The 19,113-nt window shown below is 43.4% G+C and overlaps 1 protein-coding gene across 1 annotated transcript; it reads right to left on the bottom strand.

The window, feature by feature from the left end:
* Positions 1-10,098: 10,098 nt before the first annotated feature.
* On the bottom strand, positions 10,099-11,629 carry CH25H (cholesterol 25-hydroxylase). Its single transcript, XM_083504728.1, has one exon. The coding sequence runs from the start codon at positions 11,566-11,568 to the stop codon at positions 10,606-10,608; it is 963 nt and encodes a 320-aa protein (XP_083360854.1). The 5' UTR covers positions 11,569-11,629; the 3' UTR covers positions 10,099-10,605.
* Positions 11,630-19,113: the final 7,484 nt, after the last annotated feature.

A 19,113-nucleotide genomic window follows, 5' to 3' on the forward strand; every position in this document is an offset into this window, starting at 1 on the left:
GACAGGGGAATTAGTTACATAATAAGTTCCGTGCTCAGTGTAGCAATACTGTACTCCTATAGAATTTCTCTGAACTTTGAAGAGAATAAAACAGCTGCCTATGGCCAGACAGAGCCCTAAGTTGAAGCCCCCTCAGAGCTTTTTATTGAGTCCAGATGCCTTGCAGAGGAAGAAGATGCCAGAAAGTTTTGGGTGGGAAACCCCCAACTCCTTGTAGCTTGGTTTTTGCCATCAGCCACACATGTGGTTCATTTGTTGCATTAGTCAGTATACAAAATAAACAACCTATTTGGCACAGCCTCAGAAAGGACTGAGGTTTGGGATGTCAGCCACAAACATGGTGAATAAGTAAATATGCCATAGGCAAACTGAGGAAAGCGCAGCAGATAAAAAAATAAGCGTGCAAATTCAGTCACAGTGGTTATCCACCTAACCAAGACTCATTCCTAAGAAATGCAAGAAACTCAGCAATGGGTAAAGAGCCATCATCATTAAAACCGTATAACAACCTGCTCTGAAGAACATATCTTATAAACGTGAATTCCTCAGCTAAAATGCCTCTACTGTTTCAACCCAAGAGGAAAGCATTTTTTTCTCATGATGGCATTATGTTCAGATCTGGTCTTGTACTTTGGTCCTGCTAAATGCAAAGCTCTACCGCTCATCAAACTCTTTTCCTCTTAGGTTGTGGCTGTTTCAGCTCCATGTCCCCAGGATGCTTGCACATCTTTTTGCTTCGTGTGCTTATGCAATCGCCAAGAGTGATCCATGTCCCACTATGATATGAACAGCCTAGGGCGATGACCTGAATGCTCTCATGCCCAAGGGTCCACATAGCTTCAGAGGTGGGAGTGAGGCTGAGCCACCCAGAGTTACATCACTCCTTGTTTGGAAGGTACAGTCAATTACTTCACAGCCACTCCTATTTCCTGCTGCTTCCAAATGTCCTAAATGAAAGCAACACCCATCTCTGTCAACACCTTGGCTTCAAGTTTCAGCCCTCGGGTTTGCTGAACACATTTCTTTGAGCACATTTTATGGCACCCGGATCCGCTGCACTTCATAACTTCACTCTTTGCTCTTGTACAAAGATACAAAGACACTTGTTTTGAGAAATGATCACAAATTGCCTATAGGCTCATCCAGACTTCCTATTGCACTGTGTCCCCCAGGCACAGGACTGAGGTTTAAAGCTCTGTGTCTTGAGTTGTGTGTGTGTGTGTGTGTGTGTGTGTGCGCGTGCGTGCGTGCGTGCGTGTTGGGCATAGCACTTTTCCAGGGGAAACCCATGTTTTACCACTGAATTGGAGCAAATGGCAATCAGCAGAAAACCCGGCTGCTGTTTGCTCTGATATAGCAGTTAAATGTGGGTACTCCTGGAGAAAGTGCCAGGACAATCAATCAATCAATCAATCAAGGCTCAGACATGAAGCTTTAAATCCCAGCCCTGTGCCTAGAAAGGTGGCACAAAAAGAAGTCTGGATGAGCCCTGTGTGTTTCAGCAGTCATCCAGGAACAGAATGAACTGTGTGAGAATACCTCCTCAATAGACCATTTACTTTTCAGGATTTTATATATTTATGTATTTCCAGAGTGGTGCATATTCTAGTTATCTCCCACTTGGACTACTGCAATGCGCTCTACGTGGGGCTGTCTTTGAAGGTGACCTGGAAACTACAATTAATCCAGATTTGTGACTGGGAGTGGCCACTGAGACCATATGACACAGGTCCTGAAAGAGCAACATTGGCTCCCAGTACGTTTTTGAGCCGAGCACAATTCAAAGTGTTGGTGCTGACCTTTAAAGCCCTAAACGGCCTCAGCCCAGTATACCTGAAGGAGCATCTCCACCCCCATTGTTCAGCCTGGACACTGAGGTCCAGTGCCGAGGGCCTTCTGGCAGTTCCCTCACTGCAAGGTTACAGGGAACTAGGCAGAGTGTCTTCTTGGTAGTGGTGCCCGCCCTGTGCAACACCCTACCATCAGATGTCAAGGAAATAAACAACCATTTGACTTTTAGAAGACATCTGAAGGCAGCTCTGTTTAGGGAAGTTTTTAATGTTTGATCTTTTATCGTGTTTTTAATATTCTGTTGGGAGCTACCCAGAGTGGCTGGGGAAACACAGCCAGATGGGCAGTGTATAAATTCTTCTTCTTCTTCTTCTTCTTCTTCTTCTTCTCCTTCTCCTTCTCCTTCTCCTTCTCCTTCTCCTTCTCCTTCTCCTTCTCCTTCTCCTTCTCCTTCTCCTTCTCCTTCTCCTTCTTCTTCTTCTTCATCTTCTGGTTCAATGTTCAACTAAGAAATCATCATTGGCCACTCTCTCATTTAAGATATGTCTTAAAGACTCCTTTATGTAAATTCAGGCCACATCTGCACTATTCATTTAACACAGTTTCTGAGCACTTTGAACAATCATGACTTCCCCCGAAGAATCATGGGAAGTGTAGTTTGTTAAGAGTGCTAAGAGATGCTAGGAGAGCTCTATTCCCCTCACACATCTACAATTAGCAGAGTGGTTTGGCAATCAGTGTCAACAAACTTCAGTTCCCAGGGTTCTTTGGGGGAAGGCATGCCTGTTTAAAGTAGTATGGTTATGTTTTAAAATGTATTACCTTGATGGAGGCTCATTCCCTTTCCTCCAAGGACCTCAAGGTGTCACACTTGGTTCTCCCTGCTCTCCATTTTATCCTCACAACAACCGTCTTTGGTTGGTTAGGCTGTGAGATAGAGAGTGGCTCAAGGTCACCCAGCGAGCTTCATGGTAGAGTGGGAAATTGAACTCCCAAGTCCTAGTTTGATACAACTAGGTGTTCAGTATTTCTTCTTCTTCCTTCCTGAGTCTTTGAAAGGTCATATGAAAGGGTGCCAATTTTCTCAAAGATGAATGCCAGCACAGGAAGTTTTCTTTTGTTGCTGGTTGGTTCTGTAGAAACTCCCACATTTTTGCTTAGAGAGACTTGTCTCCCCGCCAGCCACACCTTTCCGCCTCAGGATCACATTACAATATTCCTGCAGCCCTTATATGGCATGAGGAAGTGAACGCAAGCAGCAGGCACTATTAGAAGAAACCTTTAGGGTGCAAAAATCAAGCGATAACTGGAGTTCATAATTAAAGGCTTCAGAAAATTTTGACAGTCATAGATCACAAGAGCATTTGCTTTTGCACTTTATTCAACTTTCCTATAAGATTTAGGGCTCATCCAGACTTCCTTTTTTGCCATGTTTCTAGGCACAGGTCTGGGCTTTAAAACTCCACTTCTGGGCAGTGATTGTTGTTGTTGTTGTTTGACCCAGAGCTTTCCCTGAGAAACCCTATGCTTTGCTGCTGAATTGGAGCAAATGGCAATTGGATTTTCTGTGAGTGCCAGGGAAAAAACACTCAGACACGTGCAGCACAAAAGGAAATCTGGATGAGCCCTTAGAGGTAGCCAGGGATGGGAGTTAGGGTTCATTCACAGTTCTGCTTGTGCCTTTAGACAGATGCATTTAGATACTCTGAACTAGTGGCTGATGCCCATTGTGACTGGTAGGGCAGAAAACAGGAGGTAGAACCAGAGCCAATAGCAAGCAGAGACAACTCATTCTAGTTTTGCCACCTCGCTGCTGAATTCTACATGGGCAACACTGAGACTAAGGACGAAGGGGAAGTTGACAGGTGTTGTCAAGTCCTGGGCTGTCTGTATGCAGGCAGGCAGGCAGGCAGGGCTGGCTGAGGTTGGTGGGGCAGTGCCCTTATGTGCCCACATGGACCAGCCTCCACTGCTCTAAACTGAGACCCCCCTGTACACTCAGGCATGCTCCTATAATGGACCTACTTAATCAGACACTTGTGACCAATGCACACACAAAAGCTAGCATCTCATCTTCTTTGTCTTGTTGCATTTCCTCCTTTATGGACATCCATACTATTAAAAGAATCTTGCAGAGAAAAGCAGCAGCTGAAATATTTCCCCCTTCCCTGCTGAGTTCCCTCAAGTCGAATGTAATCACCATTGTTACCTGGAGGAAGTGTTGTCACCCACCATCTGTGCCTGATGTCACTGCTCACTGCGCCCCTTCCCTCATATATTTTTCCCCAACAGGATTTGAACTGCTTTTCTCTCTGTCTGTCTCTCTCTCTTTCTCTGATGTGGCTCAGATGTTGTTCAGCAGCGCATCCTGATTGCTTAGACAAACACACCACAAGCTCCAGTAGTGATGATCCATATAATCAGATTCTGACTTCCTGGTGCCCTTTACAATGAATGGCATTTAGGCAAAAGACACCCATTGAGATCATGGGCAGATCAGGAGTGATTTGTTCTAAAATTACATAGAAAATTACTTCTTGCAATACGTTTCATGTGCAGGTTTTGTATGTGCCCATGTGGTTAGCTTTCTGCATTACTAATTTAGTGCACAACTACTGAGTTAGCATCATGACTGCCTACCACCTGGAAACAGCCTAACTTGTAGCCCTGCAGATGTTATTGGACTACAGTTTCCATGTTCCATGACTATCAGCTGTGCTAGCTGGAGACTGCAGTCTCCACCGTGTCTTCAATTCTCCAACGAAGCACAAACCCCAGGCGAGTGCCTCGGGGCTCTTGCCACCACTTGGCAGAAAGTGTGTGTGGGGGGGGGGGGTGAACTCAACTTTTGTAACACTGTGATAACACTAGAATTATCACAAGTACTGTACAGTGTTTGAATGCACAGGAGTATTGTATTTTTCATTGTGAAAAACAACCATTTTTAAAATGTCATTGAAATCCTGGTAACCCAGCTCAGTTCTAAAAGTAAATATGAACTTTTTGCCCAGGTCAGCTGAGCCTGGGTCTCAGTCCCTAAATCTAATCCTGCTCAAAGCCCTGTGAAAAGTACTAGCTGCATGAAATATTCTAACAATTTTCCATTACCAGGCAAAGCATTTTCAAGGCTCCAGGTCTCGAAACTGTCAAAAAGAAGAAGGCAGAGCAAGATCAAACATGTTGCCTTTAACGTTATATAGATGGTGTGAACTCTCTAGGAGTTTTTATTTCTGATACTTAACTGGATTTGTTAAAAGTAGGGATATATTGGCAACAACAGCATAAGCAATCAAAACTCGAAATCATCGGCACACCCACCAGCTTTGCAGAAAGTGTTCACATTTGGTGAATGACTAGTTACTGAACAAAGAGAAATAGAATAAACTATTACTAAATCTCTGACAGCTTCTGGTTTAAGCATGTCAAACAGGAAGTACCATGCCTATGTGGTTTGACCTATTTTCATAATGTAAATCATTTTCCCCTTGATCTGAAGCTTGGGCATAGGGGAAGACCCATTGGTCAGCTTTCCATCAAAGCTGTGCCTCCTTCACTTACTCTGTGCCAGGGCGGAGGAACCCTCCAGATGTTTTAGGACTCTAACTCCCACCAACCTCATTCAGCATGGCAAATGATCAGGGATGGTGGAAGTTGTAGTCCAGCAGCATCCGGAGTGCCACAGGTTCCCCAGCTCTGCTCCATGTTGAACCAGAAGACACTGCTTTGAGGGAGACTTCAACCTTCTACATGGCAAGCTGTTCCTCCCATGGCTGTGGTATGTATGTGTGTGAAGCACAAACCTATGATGCAGTGGAAGAAGATCTAACTTGCTTTTACAGTAGTACCTCGGGTTACATACGCTTCAGGTTACATACGCTTCAGGTTACAGACTCCGCTAACCCAGAAATATTACCTCGGGTTAAGAACTTTGTTTCAGGATGAGAACAGAAATCGCACGGTGGCAGCACAGCAGCAGCAGGAGGCCCCATTAGCTAAAGTGGTGCTTCAGGTTAAGAACAGTTTCAGGTTAAGAACGGACCTCCGGAATGAATTAAGTACCTAACCAGAGGTACCACTGTACATAGATCCAGGAAGTCTTCCATAGATCCAGGAAGTCACCAACTGAGCAGCTGTGAAGATCAGTAGATAGCTATCTTAATTACTTCCACAGTCCATTTGTAGTCATAAGTGTTGGGTGTATAAGTGTATGTCCTACCTTTCAGTTGTACACCATCAATTAAAACAATATGCATTCCATAAAACAAAAAAGACCAAACCAAAAGAGATTTAAAAAACCAAAAAACAGTACCCATACATTGAAGAGGAAGAGGAATGTAAACCAAGTCAAAGTTGTGGCAGAACAAAAAGATGTTGGCAGCACACCAAAAGAGGGACCAAATGCATTTCCCGGCCTAGGCCCTGTCCTTCACTCCAACCAATCCGACCTCTGATGATGGTTGAAGGGTCTCTGCTGATGAGTGCAAGGGAGGGGCAGACTTGTGAGACAACGCAGTCTGTGTAAGAAGCCAGTAGATCAAAACAGTGATGTACATCGCTCTGTTCCCCCTAAGCCACACTTTATTTCTACCACAAAATTCATCTGCAACTATGAAAACTGTTTTTATTTGCCTCTCTTAGCCTTCCACCTTTACTCAAATACAAAAAAGTGCAACTAGCCGTTCAGTGCTTTGTATCCAGTCATCACTCTTCATGCCTAGGGCAAAAGGAGCTTGCAAGGCCTACTAAGTTTGTTATTGGTATGAGCTTTTGTGTGCATGCATACTTCTTCAGGTACAAAGAAGTGTGCATGCACACAAAAGCTCATACCAATAACAAACTTAGTTGGTTTCTAAGGTGCTACTGGAAGGATTTATTATTATTATTTTTTATTTGACTATGGCAGACCAACACGGCTACCTACCTGTTGCAAGGCCTAGGCAGAGAAAGCTGGGTGGGAATATGAAAGCTGTGTGTGCAGGTCTCCTGTGCCTCGTACAACTCTGAATGTGGTCTCTGATGCAGGTTTGGAAAACAGGGCTCTGGTGAGACCTTTCACATGGGTGCTGCACCCATGTTGCAAATGACTCAGGTCCCATCTATTTTATTTAAATGCTGCCTCCACCCAGGCAATTTTACAGGCCAGTTATACTTTACAGCCACCACTTAAACTTTGCAGCACCTTTTAGAGCTGTCCATGCAGAAGATATAATCACACATGGTGTGCTTTGGCTACTCATGAAGGTAACACCAACCCAGGCATTTGGAGTGAAATGGAGAAAATTGTGCCATCCATGTCAGGGGTGAGCCACAACACTAAAACAGTTAAAAAACATTCAACAGCTGCAATATGGCGCCATTCCTGAAACTTGCTGTACTAAAACAGGAGAAGTGTGTCTAAAGGTCTCATCATCTGATTTATGGCTTGGTGGCAGGGCATATGCTTTGAGATCAAAGGTCCCAGATCCAATCCCAATAATCTCCAGTATAGATGCACTGAGTCCAGTAAGGATATGTTCAGTCCCAGGCATCTCAAGGTAAGACAGAGAAAGACCCTTCCTTGTCTGATACCCAGGAGAACAACAGCTGCACAATTTAGATACAGCATGGAGCAAGATGGGCCTGTGGTCGAACTCAGTATAAGGCAGCTTCCTATGTTCCTAGATCTGGGAATTTCAAAACATAAAGGCTTGTTTTCTTGAAGAGGAACGGATGCATTAGACACTTTCCCATGCATGAGTCAGTGTAGTAACATACCCAGCAACTGGCCTGATAAAATCGGGGCATCCGGTTTTGGGGCACTGTGGGTCTCCAAAAATGCATGATCTTGGAGCCCAAAAATGAATGTGTTCAAGAGAATATGCCGGATCATGACCTTGTGTGAGATCACAGAGCCCCAAAACATGTGTTTTTGGGCTCCGTGATATGGCGTGAGGCTGTGATCCCATGCATTTTGCCCCAAAATGCGTTTTTGAGGCTAGGTGATCTTGCGTGGGTCACATGACTCACACAGGAACAGAGCCATGTCCCAGATATTGGAGGGTTAAAATGCTGGTGGATATGTAGTAAGTGGTTTCAGTGCTGGATTCTGATCATTGCTTCCAGTGGTCAAATCCCCACAGAGCTAGCCATTAACTCATATGAAAACAGCAAACCCATGTCTCCCTGGCTAATGTTTCATAATAAAAACTGCTGGATGAAGGGTGGTATACCATTTTTAACAACAACAACAACAACAACTGCAAAGAGGGGCATACAAACATATCCACCCATAAGTATGTAGATATAATGCCCACCACCCACAAATATCTCATTAGAAATAGAAATTGAAGGGCTGGGTTAATTACAATATTTGTTAATCATTTCTATAGGATGCCTTTCCCCAAACCTTCTACTGCAGGGGCTCTCAGACGTTCTACCCCCACTTGGAAAGGTTGACAAAGACTGAGAGCCCAACAGTCACAGAATTCTGGAGGCAGAGATTGCCATACTACAGCTGGCGGTTACTGACATTTTCTACTGATATCTGATTTGTCTTTGGAAATTATGAAATCCTTCCATTTCCACCCCACCCCCAAACTTCTCTGTCTCTCAGCCATCTTTACCAGCATGCAAGCACTTGCTGGTCCACCCGAAAGACATGGCTAGTGGGGATGGTGCAGGTAAATGAGGAAGCAATTTGTAGGCTGTGGCACTGAGACTCAACTGAAAGTGGCCCAAGTCCCATGTGTGGGTCTCAGCCCAATGTCTGAGAAATTCTGCTGCACTGGAAGTTTCCATTAATTTTTCTTCTATGTTCTGTTATGTTCTGCTATTGCCGGTCCTTTCCTTTTCTCCTTTTCTTTTACTGTTTTGAATTATTTCAGATAGATGATAGAGATAGATAGATAGATAGATAGAGAGAGAGAGAGAGAGAGAGAGAGAGAGAGAGAGATGATAGATAGATAGATAGATGATAGATAGATAGATAGATGATAGATAGATAGATGATAGATGATAGATAGATAGATAGATGATGATAGATAGATAGAGAGAGAGAGAGAGAGAGATGATAGATAGATCTGATAGATATAGATGATAGATGATAGAGATAAATGATGATAGATAGATATAGATAGATGATAGATAGATAGATAGATAGACAGACAGACAGACAGACAGATAGATAGATAGATAGATAGATAGATAGATAGATAGATAGATGATAGATAGATAGATAGATAGATAGATAGATAGATACATAGATAGATACATAGATAGATAGAGAGATAGAGATGAGAGGGGGGATACTGGAAGTTAAAAAGGAACTGTCCCTATAGAAAAATGCTGATTTGGCTTCACCACAATGCTTAGGACAGGTTATAAGCAGCTATATAAGCATCACTGCAACAGCGGTACACCAGCATCGTATGCAAATAAGCCAGCACAAATGTTTAGGAAGGAGGATATTTAGGAAGGAGCTTTTACTGGTTTTTTCCCTTCCTAAAAAGAATATTTTCCAGATTCTGCCACTGATGTAGTCTATATCCCTATGAATGAACTTTAAATGCAGTGTGATTAGCTGGAGGGGATGGCAGAAATCACAGTTTAGGAAACTGAGGATGCTTTTCTTCATGCACTGATCCAAGAGGATCCCATTGAAAATTCATGGGAGCTTACTTCTGAGTAAACATGCATAGGATTACACTGTGAGGCTTGATCTTCACATGTAGCAGAATGACACAATAAGGTTTCAAAGGGGTAGTTGGGCTCTTCAAATTCAGACTACCGATGGAGGGTGGATATCACATGATTTAATGCCCTCCTGAAGCTGCAGGTAGAAGATCAACACGGCAAGAAGTGGGCTGGTTATAATAGGTTGTGTTTTTGTTTTAATTTTAGGAAGCTTTTTCACATATGGAACCCATGCAGTCTAAAGTGGTGTGGTCCACCTTGCCACTTGAGAATTGTATCACCTCTTTCTGCTGTGTATGCAGACTATACATTTAATATGATGTATTTCAAAGAATTCTGGGACCTGTAGTTTGTTAAGAGTGCTAGATATGGTAATTCTGTGAGGCAGAAACTACAGTTCCCTGGATTCTTTGGAGGAAGCCATGTGCTTTAAATGTGTGTTGAATATCCTTTAAATGTATCATGTGGATCTACAACTGAAATCCTAGACACACGTATTTGGGAGTAAGTCAAATGGAAATAAATAAAGGTCACTTTTGGGTTGGCATGCATAAGACTGGGTTGTCAAATTGGTCACCTAGAAAAATCTATTCCATTACTTTTGAAAAATAGTGTGGAAAATAAACACAAAAGGGGAAAATGGAACAATATAAATATTTATTTTTCCAGTATAAAATAATAAAACATAAATAATTCTGACTGAACAAATTATAACAAATCGCATATCCATTAGATCTATTGACAGTCATCAGAAATGTTATCAGGTTAGATGCTTCTTCTTCTTCATTTTTCTTTGTGTGTCCATATTTTATTTCCAATATGAAGCCAAGATATATTCCATAGGAATCATAATAAGCATTCATTTGACTCTCACAACTCATCTTCTCATTTCAGCAAGCAGAAACTCTCTTACATACACATTGAGCATACACATTAGCCTTATAAAAGCTTGGATAGCCAAAAGAAAATGGACTCACAGTGATAGCCTCTCTCCGATGGCTTCATTAAAATTGCTTGTTCCAAACAACCATAGGGCTATGCATACTTCACAAAAACTGTTCCATAAATACATTAATATAAATAAATGCAGTGCAATGGTGTGGGTTTGTTTCCAGATGGTTAATCTGGAGAGGATGGCTGAACTCAGCTTCTGGCCAGCTTCTCTGACATGTCATTTTCTCCGACAGCATGGCTAAGTGTTCCAAAGAGACGGTCCCAGTGAGTAAAGTATGGGGCATAGTTGAATTTGAACTTCAAGTGATGGAGATCGTGGTGTGGTGCTCCTCCATACAGACCAAATGGGACCAGTCTGTGGGTCGACCACGGCAAGTCATAGCCAGAATGATCCTCCACCGCAAACCAGATGTTGGCAATGAAGAATGTCATCTCCGTCAAAGGATGACACTTCAGCAGCATTGGGCTGATCCCTGCAAAAAAACCCAGCCAAAGCAGTTCCCACATGCTGGCGTACTGGGTGGTGAGAGCAAACGTAGAGATGTGCTTGTGGTGGACCTTGTGGAAGGTCTTGTAGAGCCAAGGCACCCGGTGATGGAGCAGATGCCACAGGAAATACAGGAAGTCAAAGAGCAGCAGGCAGAGCGTTATGTCCAGCAAGAGCCTCGGCAAGGCAGGAGCTTTCACTGGCAAACTCACTGGTCTCCAGTACCAATGAGCGACAGTCACTGGGAAAATGCAGACCAGGTGGTGGTAGACGTTTTGAGTCATGCAAAGTGCCATCATACTCAGAGTGGGAGAACTCTGGGGCTGGATTTTGTACTTTCTCAAGGCTGGGACTCGAGTGCTGAAGAAGTCCAGAGCGATGAACGGCAGGCAAAAAGCTGTGTATAGCGTAAAGTTGAACAGCACTGGGAAGAAGGGTGACTTGAGCAAAGCCTCCTGCGTTACGATGAAGTCCCAGACCGGCTGCAAAGTCAGCGTGCCTTCCCTGTCCTCCAGCCCATCACAACTGAGCAGCTCTCTGTTCTGAACACTGGAGTTCATGTTGCCTTGTGCTGCTGCCGCCGCTGCTTGTCTGTCTGCTGCTGCTGCAGCTGCAACCGGGCTCCTTTTAACCAGCCTTCTTTCATCCACTCCTTCATATGACATCACAAAAGAAGGGGGAGGAAATTCCTTTAACTAACCCGTGCAGTTTCCTTTCTTTCTCAAAGTTAAAGAAAGCAAAACGTGTCAAAGGAATTTCCCCGTTGCTTATTTCACCTGTTTCCCATTGGCTGAGCTGCCCTTGGCCATGCCCCCTCTTCTGCACATTCCATTGAATTTTTTCCATTGGACGCAAGCCTGTATAGCCTGTTGCTTATCCAAGCTAGTTTGTGAAAGAAATGACATTCTGCAGGATGCAAAGGCATAGGGAAATAAAAGAGGAATGCATACACAACCTACAGGCAAATGAAATCAGTACAGTCTGACTAGGGTGTGTTTCAAAAACTGGGAAAGAAGTGAATCACATTCTCAGATTCGTGAGACGTATTGAAAGCACGAGAGTCTAAAAGCAAAACCTGGAAACTTAACTTCTGGCTTCTCAACTGTTGGCATGTACTAGAGCAGGGGTAGCCAATGAGGTCCCTCCAGCTATTGCTGAACTTCAATCCCTATCAGATAATAATAATAATAATAATAATAATAATAATAATAATAATAATAATTTATTTATACCCCACCCATCTGGAATAGGGATCAGCACATAACTAGGGCTGCTAGGCAATCGTGTCCATTTTTGTTTCTTTCCCCCATTTTTCCAGTCTTAAGTTTGGCACACTTCATTTCCACATTTGTTTGTGATTTTTTAAGAAAATAGTCCTCATGAAAACTCACCAACATTTTAGTGTGAATTTCTCCTAATTGTATGCAACGTTGCCTAATACAGTCATACCTCATGTTACATTAGGTTCATGTTGCGTCTTTTCGGCTTGTGAATGCGGCAAAAATACATGTGCGCTTCACCACATGGCACTTGCACAGAAGCATTCTGCATGCTTCACACATGCACAGAAGTGCTCTATCGTGCTCTGCGCTTGTGCAGAAGCGCCGCTCTAGTTGCAGACTTTTCAGGGTGCGAACGGCACCCCGGAATGGATTGTGTCCGCAACTAAGGGTACCACTGTATATGCATTCTGCAAAGCCATTTCCCCTGCTACAGTTTATTTTTGCATGTTTTAATTCATGTATGCATTTGTATCAACATTTTACTTTTTTGGGGGGTACACATTAGGCGGGTAGAGAACTGCATTGCAAAATTCGGAGAAGTGTGAATTCTGAAGGATGACTGTGTTTTGGAAAGTGCAAATTAGGTTGATTCACCTTTAAAGAGGAACTGAACTGGATTTCTCCCCCATTTATGCATGCAACCCATGCAAGTCATTCATATATAACACTCAAGTGGCAATCCCATGCACACTTAATTGGGAGTGAATTCCAGTGAACATAATAGGAATTACTTCTTAGTTGCCATGGATAGGATTTTAAAGGGTAATTTAGTCAGTGTGGTGTAGTGGTTAGACTGTTGGTTGAGGACCTGGGAGACCACAAATCCTGGGAGACCACAAATCAAATCCTGCCTCAGCCTGGGTAACTCTGGGTAACCTTGGGGCAGTCACAATCCCGCTGCCTAATCAACCTCATGGAGTTGTTGTGAGAATATGGTGGGGAGGGGGGAGAACCATGAACACCACCTTGAGCCCCTTGGAGGGAACGTGGGCTATAAATGTTAACAGAGACAAAATAAAATAAATCATAATAATAGTACTAGCAGCTGTAGTGCTCTACTGTACTAAGCACTGGCTTACAGTCAAGTTCATGCCACCCCTTTGAGAACCAATGTCCTCTGACAGTTCAAGTCTTCCAGAACTATCCCCACTTCTTATGGTTAAAGACCATAAACGAGGGGAAATTGTGAAGAGCCTTGTATCTCTCCGTCCTCTACACTTGAGGTTATTGGCACAACTGAATCTAGGGGTATATTGCGTCATCCATGACATGACTGTTGGAAGAAATTACCGGAACGAGGCACCACAAATGGTTCAAAACTTTAACTTCTGAAGGGACTGTGGAAATTAGGTGTCACTGCCATCTACTGGACACAATTAAATATGCAGGGCACTCCTTACTAGTGCACGCAGTGCTAATCCTGAGGGATTAGAAACTATTAATGAATTAAAATGATTCCCCCAAAGGGAATAAACTCTACCTTGTCCGTTGTAAGTGCTGTTTCTCACTTCCCTTGGGGCTATAGGAAATTAAGGATGTGTCAAGGATTAAGCACTTCTAATCTTAAAAATCCTCCAAGACACATAACACCTCTGTCATTTCAGGGATTCATTTCATCCAACTCATCACTACCTCCAAGAACTGGTCTAACACCTCAATTGGCTCTTCTTATTCAGATGAGACAGAGAGCTAGAGCTGGGTGTCATTTGTATATTGATGACACTTTATGCCAAATCACAGAGGCTTCCTAAAGTTGTTAAATAGCATGAGGGACAATATGGTACGCTGTGGTATCACAGGACAACTCTCTTAGTGCTGAACTGGAACCTCCCATGACTACATTCTGGAAGCAGCCCTAGAGGTAAGAGCAAAACCACTGATGTATAGGGACTCCAGCTCCCACCTCTCTGAGATACTTGAGAAGGACACTGTGGTACACAGTATTGAAAGCTATGGAGAGATGAAGGAGGACAAGCAGGGTCACACTATCCATAATTCTCACCTGATAAATGTCATCAACAAGGGTGCCCAAGGCAGTTTTAGTGCCATGACCTGGTCAGAAGCCAGACTGGAATGGATCCAAGATGTTTTACAAAGATTCAACAACTTAATGAAATTGCTAGTTCTATTAACTACATTCGTGTTCAGATGTTGTGTCTCTAAATCCTGGATCAGATTAGGGTTACCAGACGTCCTCTGTTCCCGGGGACAGTCCCTGTATTTGCAAATCTGTCCACGGGAAATGTGGCAGTGGCAATCTCAGCAGCCCGGAGCCAACCTGATAGCGCAGTTGGCTCTGGCTGGCTTCAGGAGCTGCTCGCTGCTCCACTGCTGAAGGGGAACCAGGGACGTCCAGCAGTACAGATTTCCTGCCCCCTTCCCCCTTTGTTTTGACAGATCGGGGGAGGCTTGGGAGTCACGGGCAGGCAGGCGTTGCCCAGCAGGGGCACAAGGTGTGTGGTTTCTCTGCCAGGCAAGGTGCAACGCCCTTCTTTTGCACGCTGTGAAACATAAATGTGCAGAGTTTTTTTAAAAAACAACAACTGGGCAACAGCCGCCCACCTGTGACTCCCAAGCCTGCCCTGATCAGTCAGAACAAAGGAGGAAGGGGGAGGAGATTGGGGGAGGCTCGGGAGTCACGGGCGTGTGGCGTGCTGTTGTCCAGTTTTTAAAAAACTGTGCATTTATGTTTCACAGGGTGCGAAAGAAGGGCTTTGCACCTTTATACAATATGCATGTGTGCTTGGGCCCAGGGTCTTTTGCCTCACCATCCCCACTACTGACTCCCTGTTGCTACTCAGCTTCATTCAATCAATCAATCACTCAATCAATCAATAAAAATCTGGTAACCATACCCTAGATGCTGTTGGACTCCTAGTCCCATAATCCCTTATCATTGGCAATGTTGACTGATGGGAGTTGGAGTCCAAAAACTCCTGGAAGGCCACTGGTTCCACCCTGCTGCAGAACTCTAAAGACGTGATGGGGAAACGATTTGGGTGAGCCATTAGATAATACTTTGTGGAAGAGAATCTGGGTAAAGACTGCCTTTAAAGCTGTTTCACTAAGAATCCAGGAAAATGAACTTGGGTATATATACGTCATTGAATAAATACGTCATTGAATAAAATGACGTATGAGCTATGTCAAAATAAATTTAAAAATAATAATAATAAACCCTGTCCAGTAGCACCTTGGAGACCAACAAAGTTTGTTCTGGTATAAGCTTTGGTGTGCATGCACACTTCTTCACGCTGAAACAGAAGTCACCAGACCCTTATATATAGTGGGAGGGTGGGGTGAGGTTTTTCTCAGAAGGGTAGTGGGAGATGGGTGATTGGCTTAACGTGCCTGATTGTGTCAGAATGGGAACAAATGCTGAAAATGTGGCCCTTCTGATGGGTGAAGCAACTGCCGCACCAAACATAACTTGTGAATGAGCTATTGTGTTCAGTAGGTGGGAGGAGATACATCCGAGATCTCAGTGCTTTCCTATAGACCGTGTTTACACACTTTGCTGCCACCTACTGGGTGTACCTGACATGATGCACACTATACAGGCATTTGTGAACAAGGCCCCAAGCTAAAATCTTGTTTTCTAAAAGGTCTTCTGTGTAATATGATTGCACTGGTGGATGTACCGGCTAGAGCTGATCCTTGCATGCTTTTCCATCTTCGCACAAGAACCCACAAATTATTGTCATTCTGCTTAAGCAATCACATTTGTTTTCTGCAAAAGAAGCTACATTAGGGGGTTGGCTAGATATTGGGAATCTTGCTTTCAGGCATTAGCAAAAGGTTTCTTTGTCTCTGGCTCTCTTTGTTTCTGTTTCTCTCTCTCTCTCTCTCTCTCTCTCTCTCTCTCTCTCTCTCTCTCTCTCTTTGATACATGTTGCAAAAGCAGCATCCTCCACCTAAAGATGTTACAGAGCAGTTACAAAGCACCATTTGTAAGAGCCACAGCTGCATCTTTTGATGGCAAATAGCATCAACTCACTTTAAATAGTAGCTTGTTCCAGGAAGGTATCCAAATTAAAGCAAAAAGTGGCAGCACTATGAGATTCAAAAAAGCAACAAAAACTCCTATGTCTAGTATCTTTAACTAATGATTTTGCCATTACAATGAAAGCTACTTAGTAAAAGGTGAAAAGTATATATGATCTGAATAGAAACCAGAGTTTAAGGATTAAGTATGTTGCTCTGAAGTGTCCATATTGTGAAATGTAATACAGGGATTTTAGAATATTTGTGAGGTTTTCTTTCTTTCTTTTCTCTCTCTTCTATGTGTCCTCCTTTTTCCCCTTATCTCTTTCTATACTTTCCCATTTCTTTTTTCTTTTGCCTCTCTCTTTCCTGTTTCCCCTCTCTCTCTTAGTTTTACCATATGCATTAGATAGTAAGAAGGTATACATTTTACCTGATAAGAATATATATGTGTGTGTGTATATATATGTGTGTGTGTGTGTGTGAAATTAAACAATGAGCGGGGGGGGGACCTGCAGAACACTTCCCCCCTTTTGTAAGTGCACTTGCTTGCTATACTGTGTTTGTTGGTACCACTTTTCCATTGGATCACTGCTGGGACAGCTAGAGGTTACATGGGCTAGGAGAAGGCTTAGGGAGGTCTTGATGAAATGGCACTATTGTATGGAGGTTATTATTATTACTATTACTATTATTATTATTTACACTCCACTCATCTGGCTAGGTTTCCCCAGCCACTCTGGGCAGCTCCCAGCAGAATATTAAAAACTCGATAAAAGATTAAACATTAGAAACTTCCCTAAACAGGGCTGCCTTCAGATGTCTTCTAAAAGTCAAATGGTTTATGTCATTGACATCTGGTGGGAGGGCATTCCACAGGGTGGGTGCCACTGTCAAGAAGGCCCTCTGCCTGGTTCCCTGTAACTCCACTTCTCACAGTGAGGGAACCGCCAGAAGGCCCTCAGAGCTGGACCTCAATTTGCTGAACGATGGGGGTGGAGACACTTCTTCAGGAATACTGGGCCAAGGCCATTTCTCAACCCATTTCATTCAATACAGATACATTACATTAATTAACTATACATTCCATCATAATCCCACCAATTTTCTATGGCAGAGGTTGACAGCAAGAGTACTGAGTTAATACCACCCCCAACTCAGAAATGCAGAAGGGTTTTCCATCCCCACCTCTGATTTAAGAATGCACAAAAGAGTTAACAGTGTGAGCTTAGCATCAGAATTACTGACATTTTCTAGGTACCAAAGAACATGTTCTTTACCAAAAACCTAGGTCAAGGAAACCTGATGGAGAAAATGAACAGGCAGTTATTTAAAAGGATGGGGAGGTTAGCAGGTGTAGAGTGGTTGCACAAGGAAATGGGCCATTGTGGTCTAAACCACTGAGCCTCTTGGTCCTGCCGATCAGAAGGTCAGCGGTTCGAATCCGCTTGACGGGGTGAGCGCCCCTTGTTCTGTCCTAGCTTCTGGCAACCTAGCAGTTTGAAAGCATACCAGTGCAAGTAGATAAATAGGTACCACTGTGGTGGGAAGGTAAATGGAGTTTCCGTGCACTCTGGCTTCTATCAGGGTGTTCCGTTGCACCAGAAACAGCTAAGTCATGCTGGCCAGATGACCTGGAAAGTCATCTGTGGACAAATGCCAGCTCCCTTGACTGGACCATCCAAGGATCATTTACCTTTACCTAATATTGATGCATAACAAGGCACAGGGATGTCTAAACACTCCCAAAAGTCTTCCTTTGTAGACAGTGGATCAATGTTTAGGAACTTCCAGGGACTGCCTGGATACTGAGGAGTGGACACTAGGAAATAACTTGCTACTATTTTTGTGTTTTTATGCTGTGAGCTACCCTGTGATCCTCGTATGAAGGGCAGTACAGAAATTTAATTAATTAATTAATGTAAAATAAAAACTCTTGGATCCAAAATTTAAACCACTTGTTCTGAATTGTCAAGCATTTCTGACACAACTGGTTATTCTTATAGACATTCCTGTCATCTGTTTTGAAATTAATGCTACAGAAATTCTGACATTTTGGATACCCAAGTAATTGCATTATTTCTCTCTGGTCTTGTACAGCTTCTTGCTCCATGTGGTTTTTGTGACTAAAAGTGATTGTCTGACCATCTCTTTTTTGGAGAGATCCTTCCAGAGTATCATATCTACAGGAAAACTTCTTCCTTCTTCCTTCTTCCTTCTTCCTTCTTCCTTCTTCCTTCTTCCTTCTTCCTTCTTCCTTCTTCCTTCTTCCTTCTTTTCCTTCTTCCTTCTTTCTTCTTCCTTCTTCTTTGGTGATCACTCGTAGCAGAGTAAGATTGTCTTCCATAAACACGGTTTTAACAGTGAGTCCGTAAGTGACTGTGGGGGCCAATTCTGGATCCATCCCAGCATCCTCCCAAACCCCCCCAAACCTAGAAACATATGCGGCCTAGGACCCACGTACCTACAGGACCGCCTCTCCTGGTATGCCCCACGGAGGACCTTAAGGTCTACAAATGATAACACTTTGGAGGTCCCAGGTCGCAAGGTGGTTAGATTGGTCTCAACTAGGGCCAGGACCTTTTCAGTACTGGCCCCGACTTGGTGGAACACTCTGTCACAAGAGACTAGGGCCCTGCAGGACTTGACATCTTTCCGAAGGGCCTGCAAGACAGAGCTGTTCCACCTGGCCTTTGGTTTGGACTCAGTCTGACCCTTAAGTTTCCCTCCCCTTACAGTTTTGACCTATGGGCTACTTTTAAAATGAGGCTGCATTTTAAATTGCATTCTAACCTGTATTTTAAGTTGCTTTATTTTTTTCCCCTATTATGTTTTTATTGTAATTTTATTGGTGTTAGCTGCCCTGAGCCAGGCTTTGGCCAGGGAGGGAGAGGTATAAATAAACTTACTTACTTACTTACTTACTTATTTTTACTATTATTA

This window comes from Podarcis liolepis, assembly GCF_965112155.1.
Source record: "Podarcis liolepis genome assembly, chromosome: 5".
NCBI classification, from domain to species: Eukaryota; Metazoa; Chordata; class Lepidosauria; order Squamata; family Lacertidae; genus Podarcis; species Podarcis liolepis.

Bases quoted from the DNA above. Each gene is read 5' to 3' on its own strand.
- CH25H (XM_083504728.1), bottom strand. From the start codon at position 11,568: ATGTCATATGAAGGAGTGGATGAAAGAAGGCTGGTTAAAAGGAGCCCG.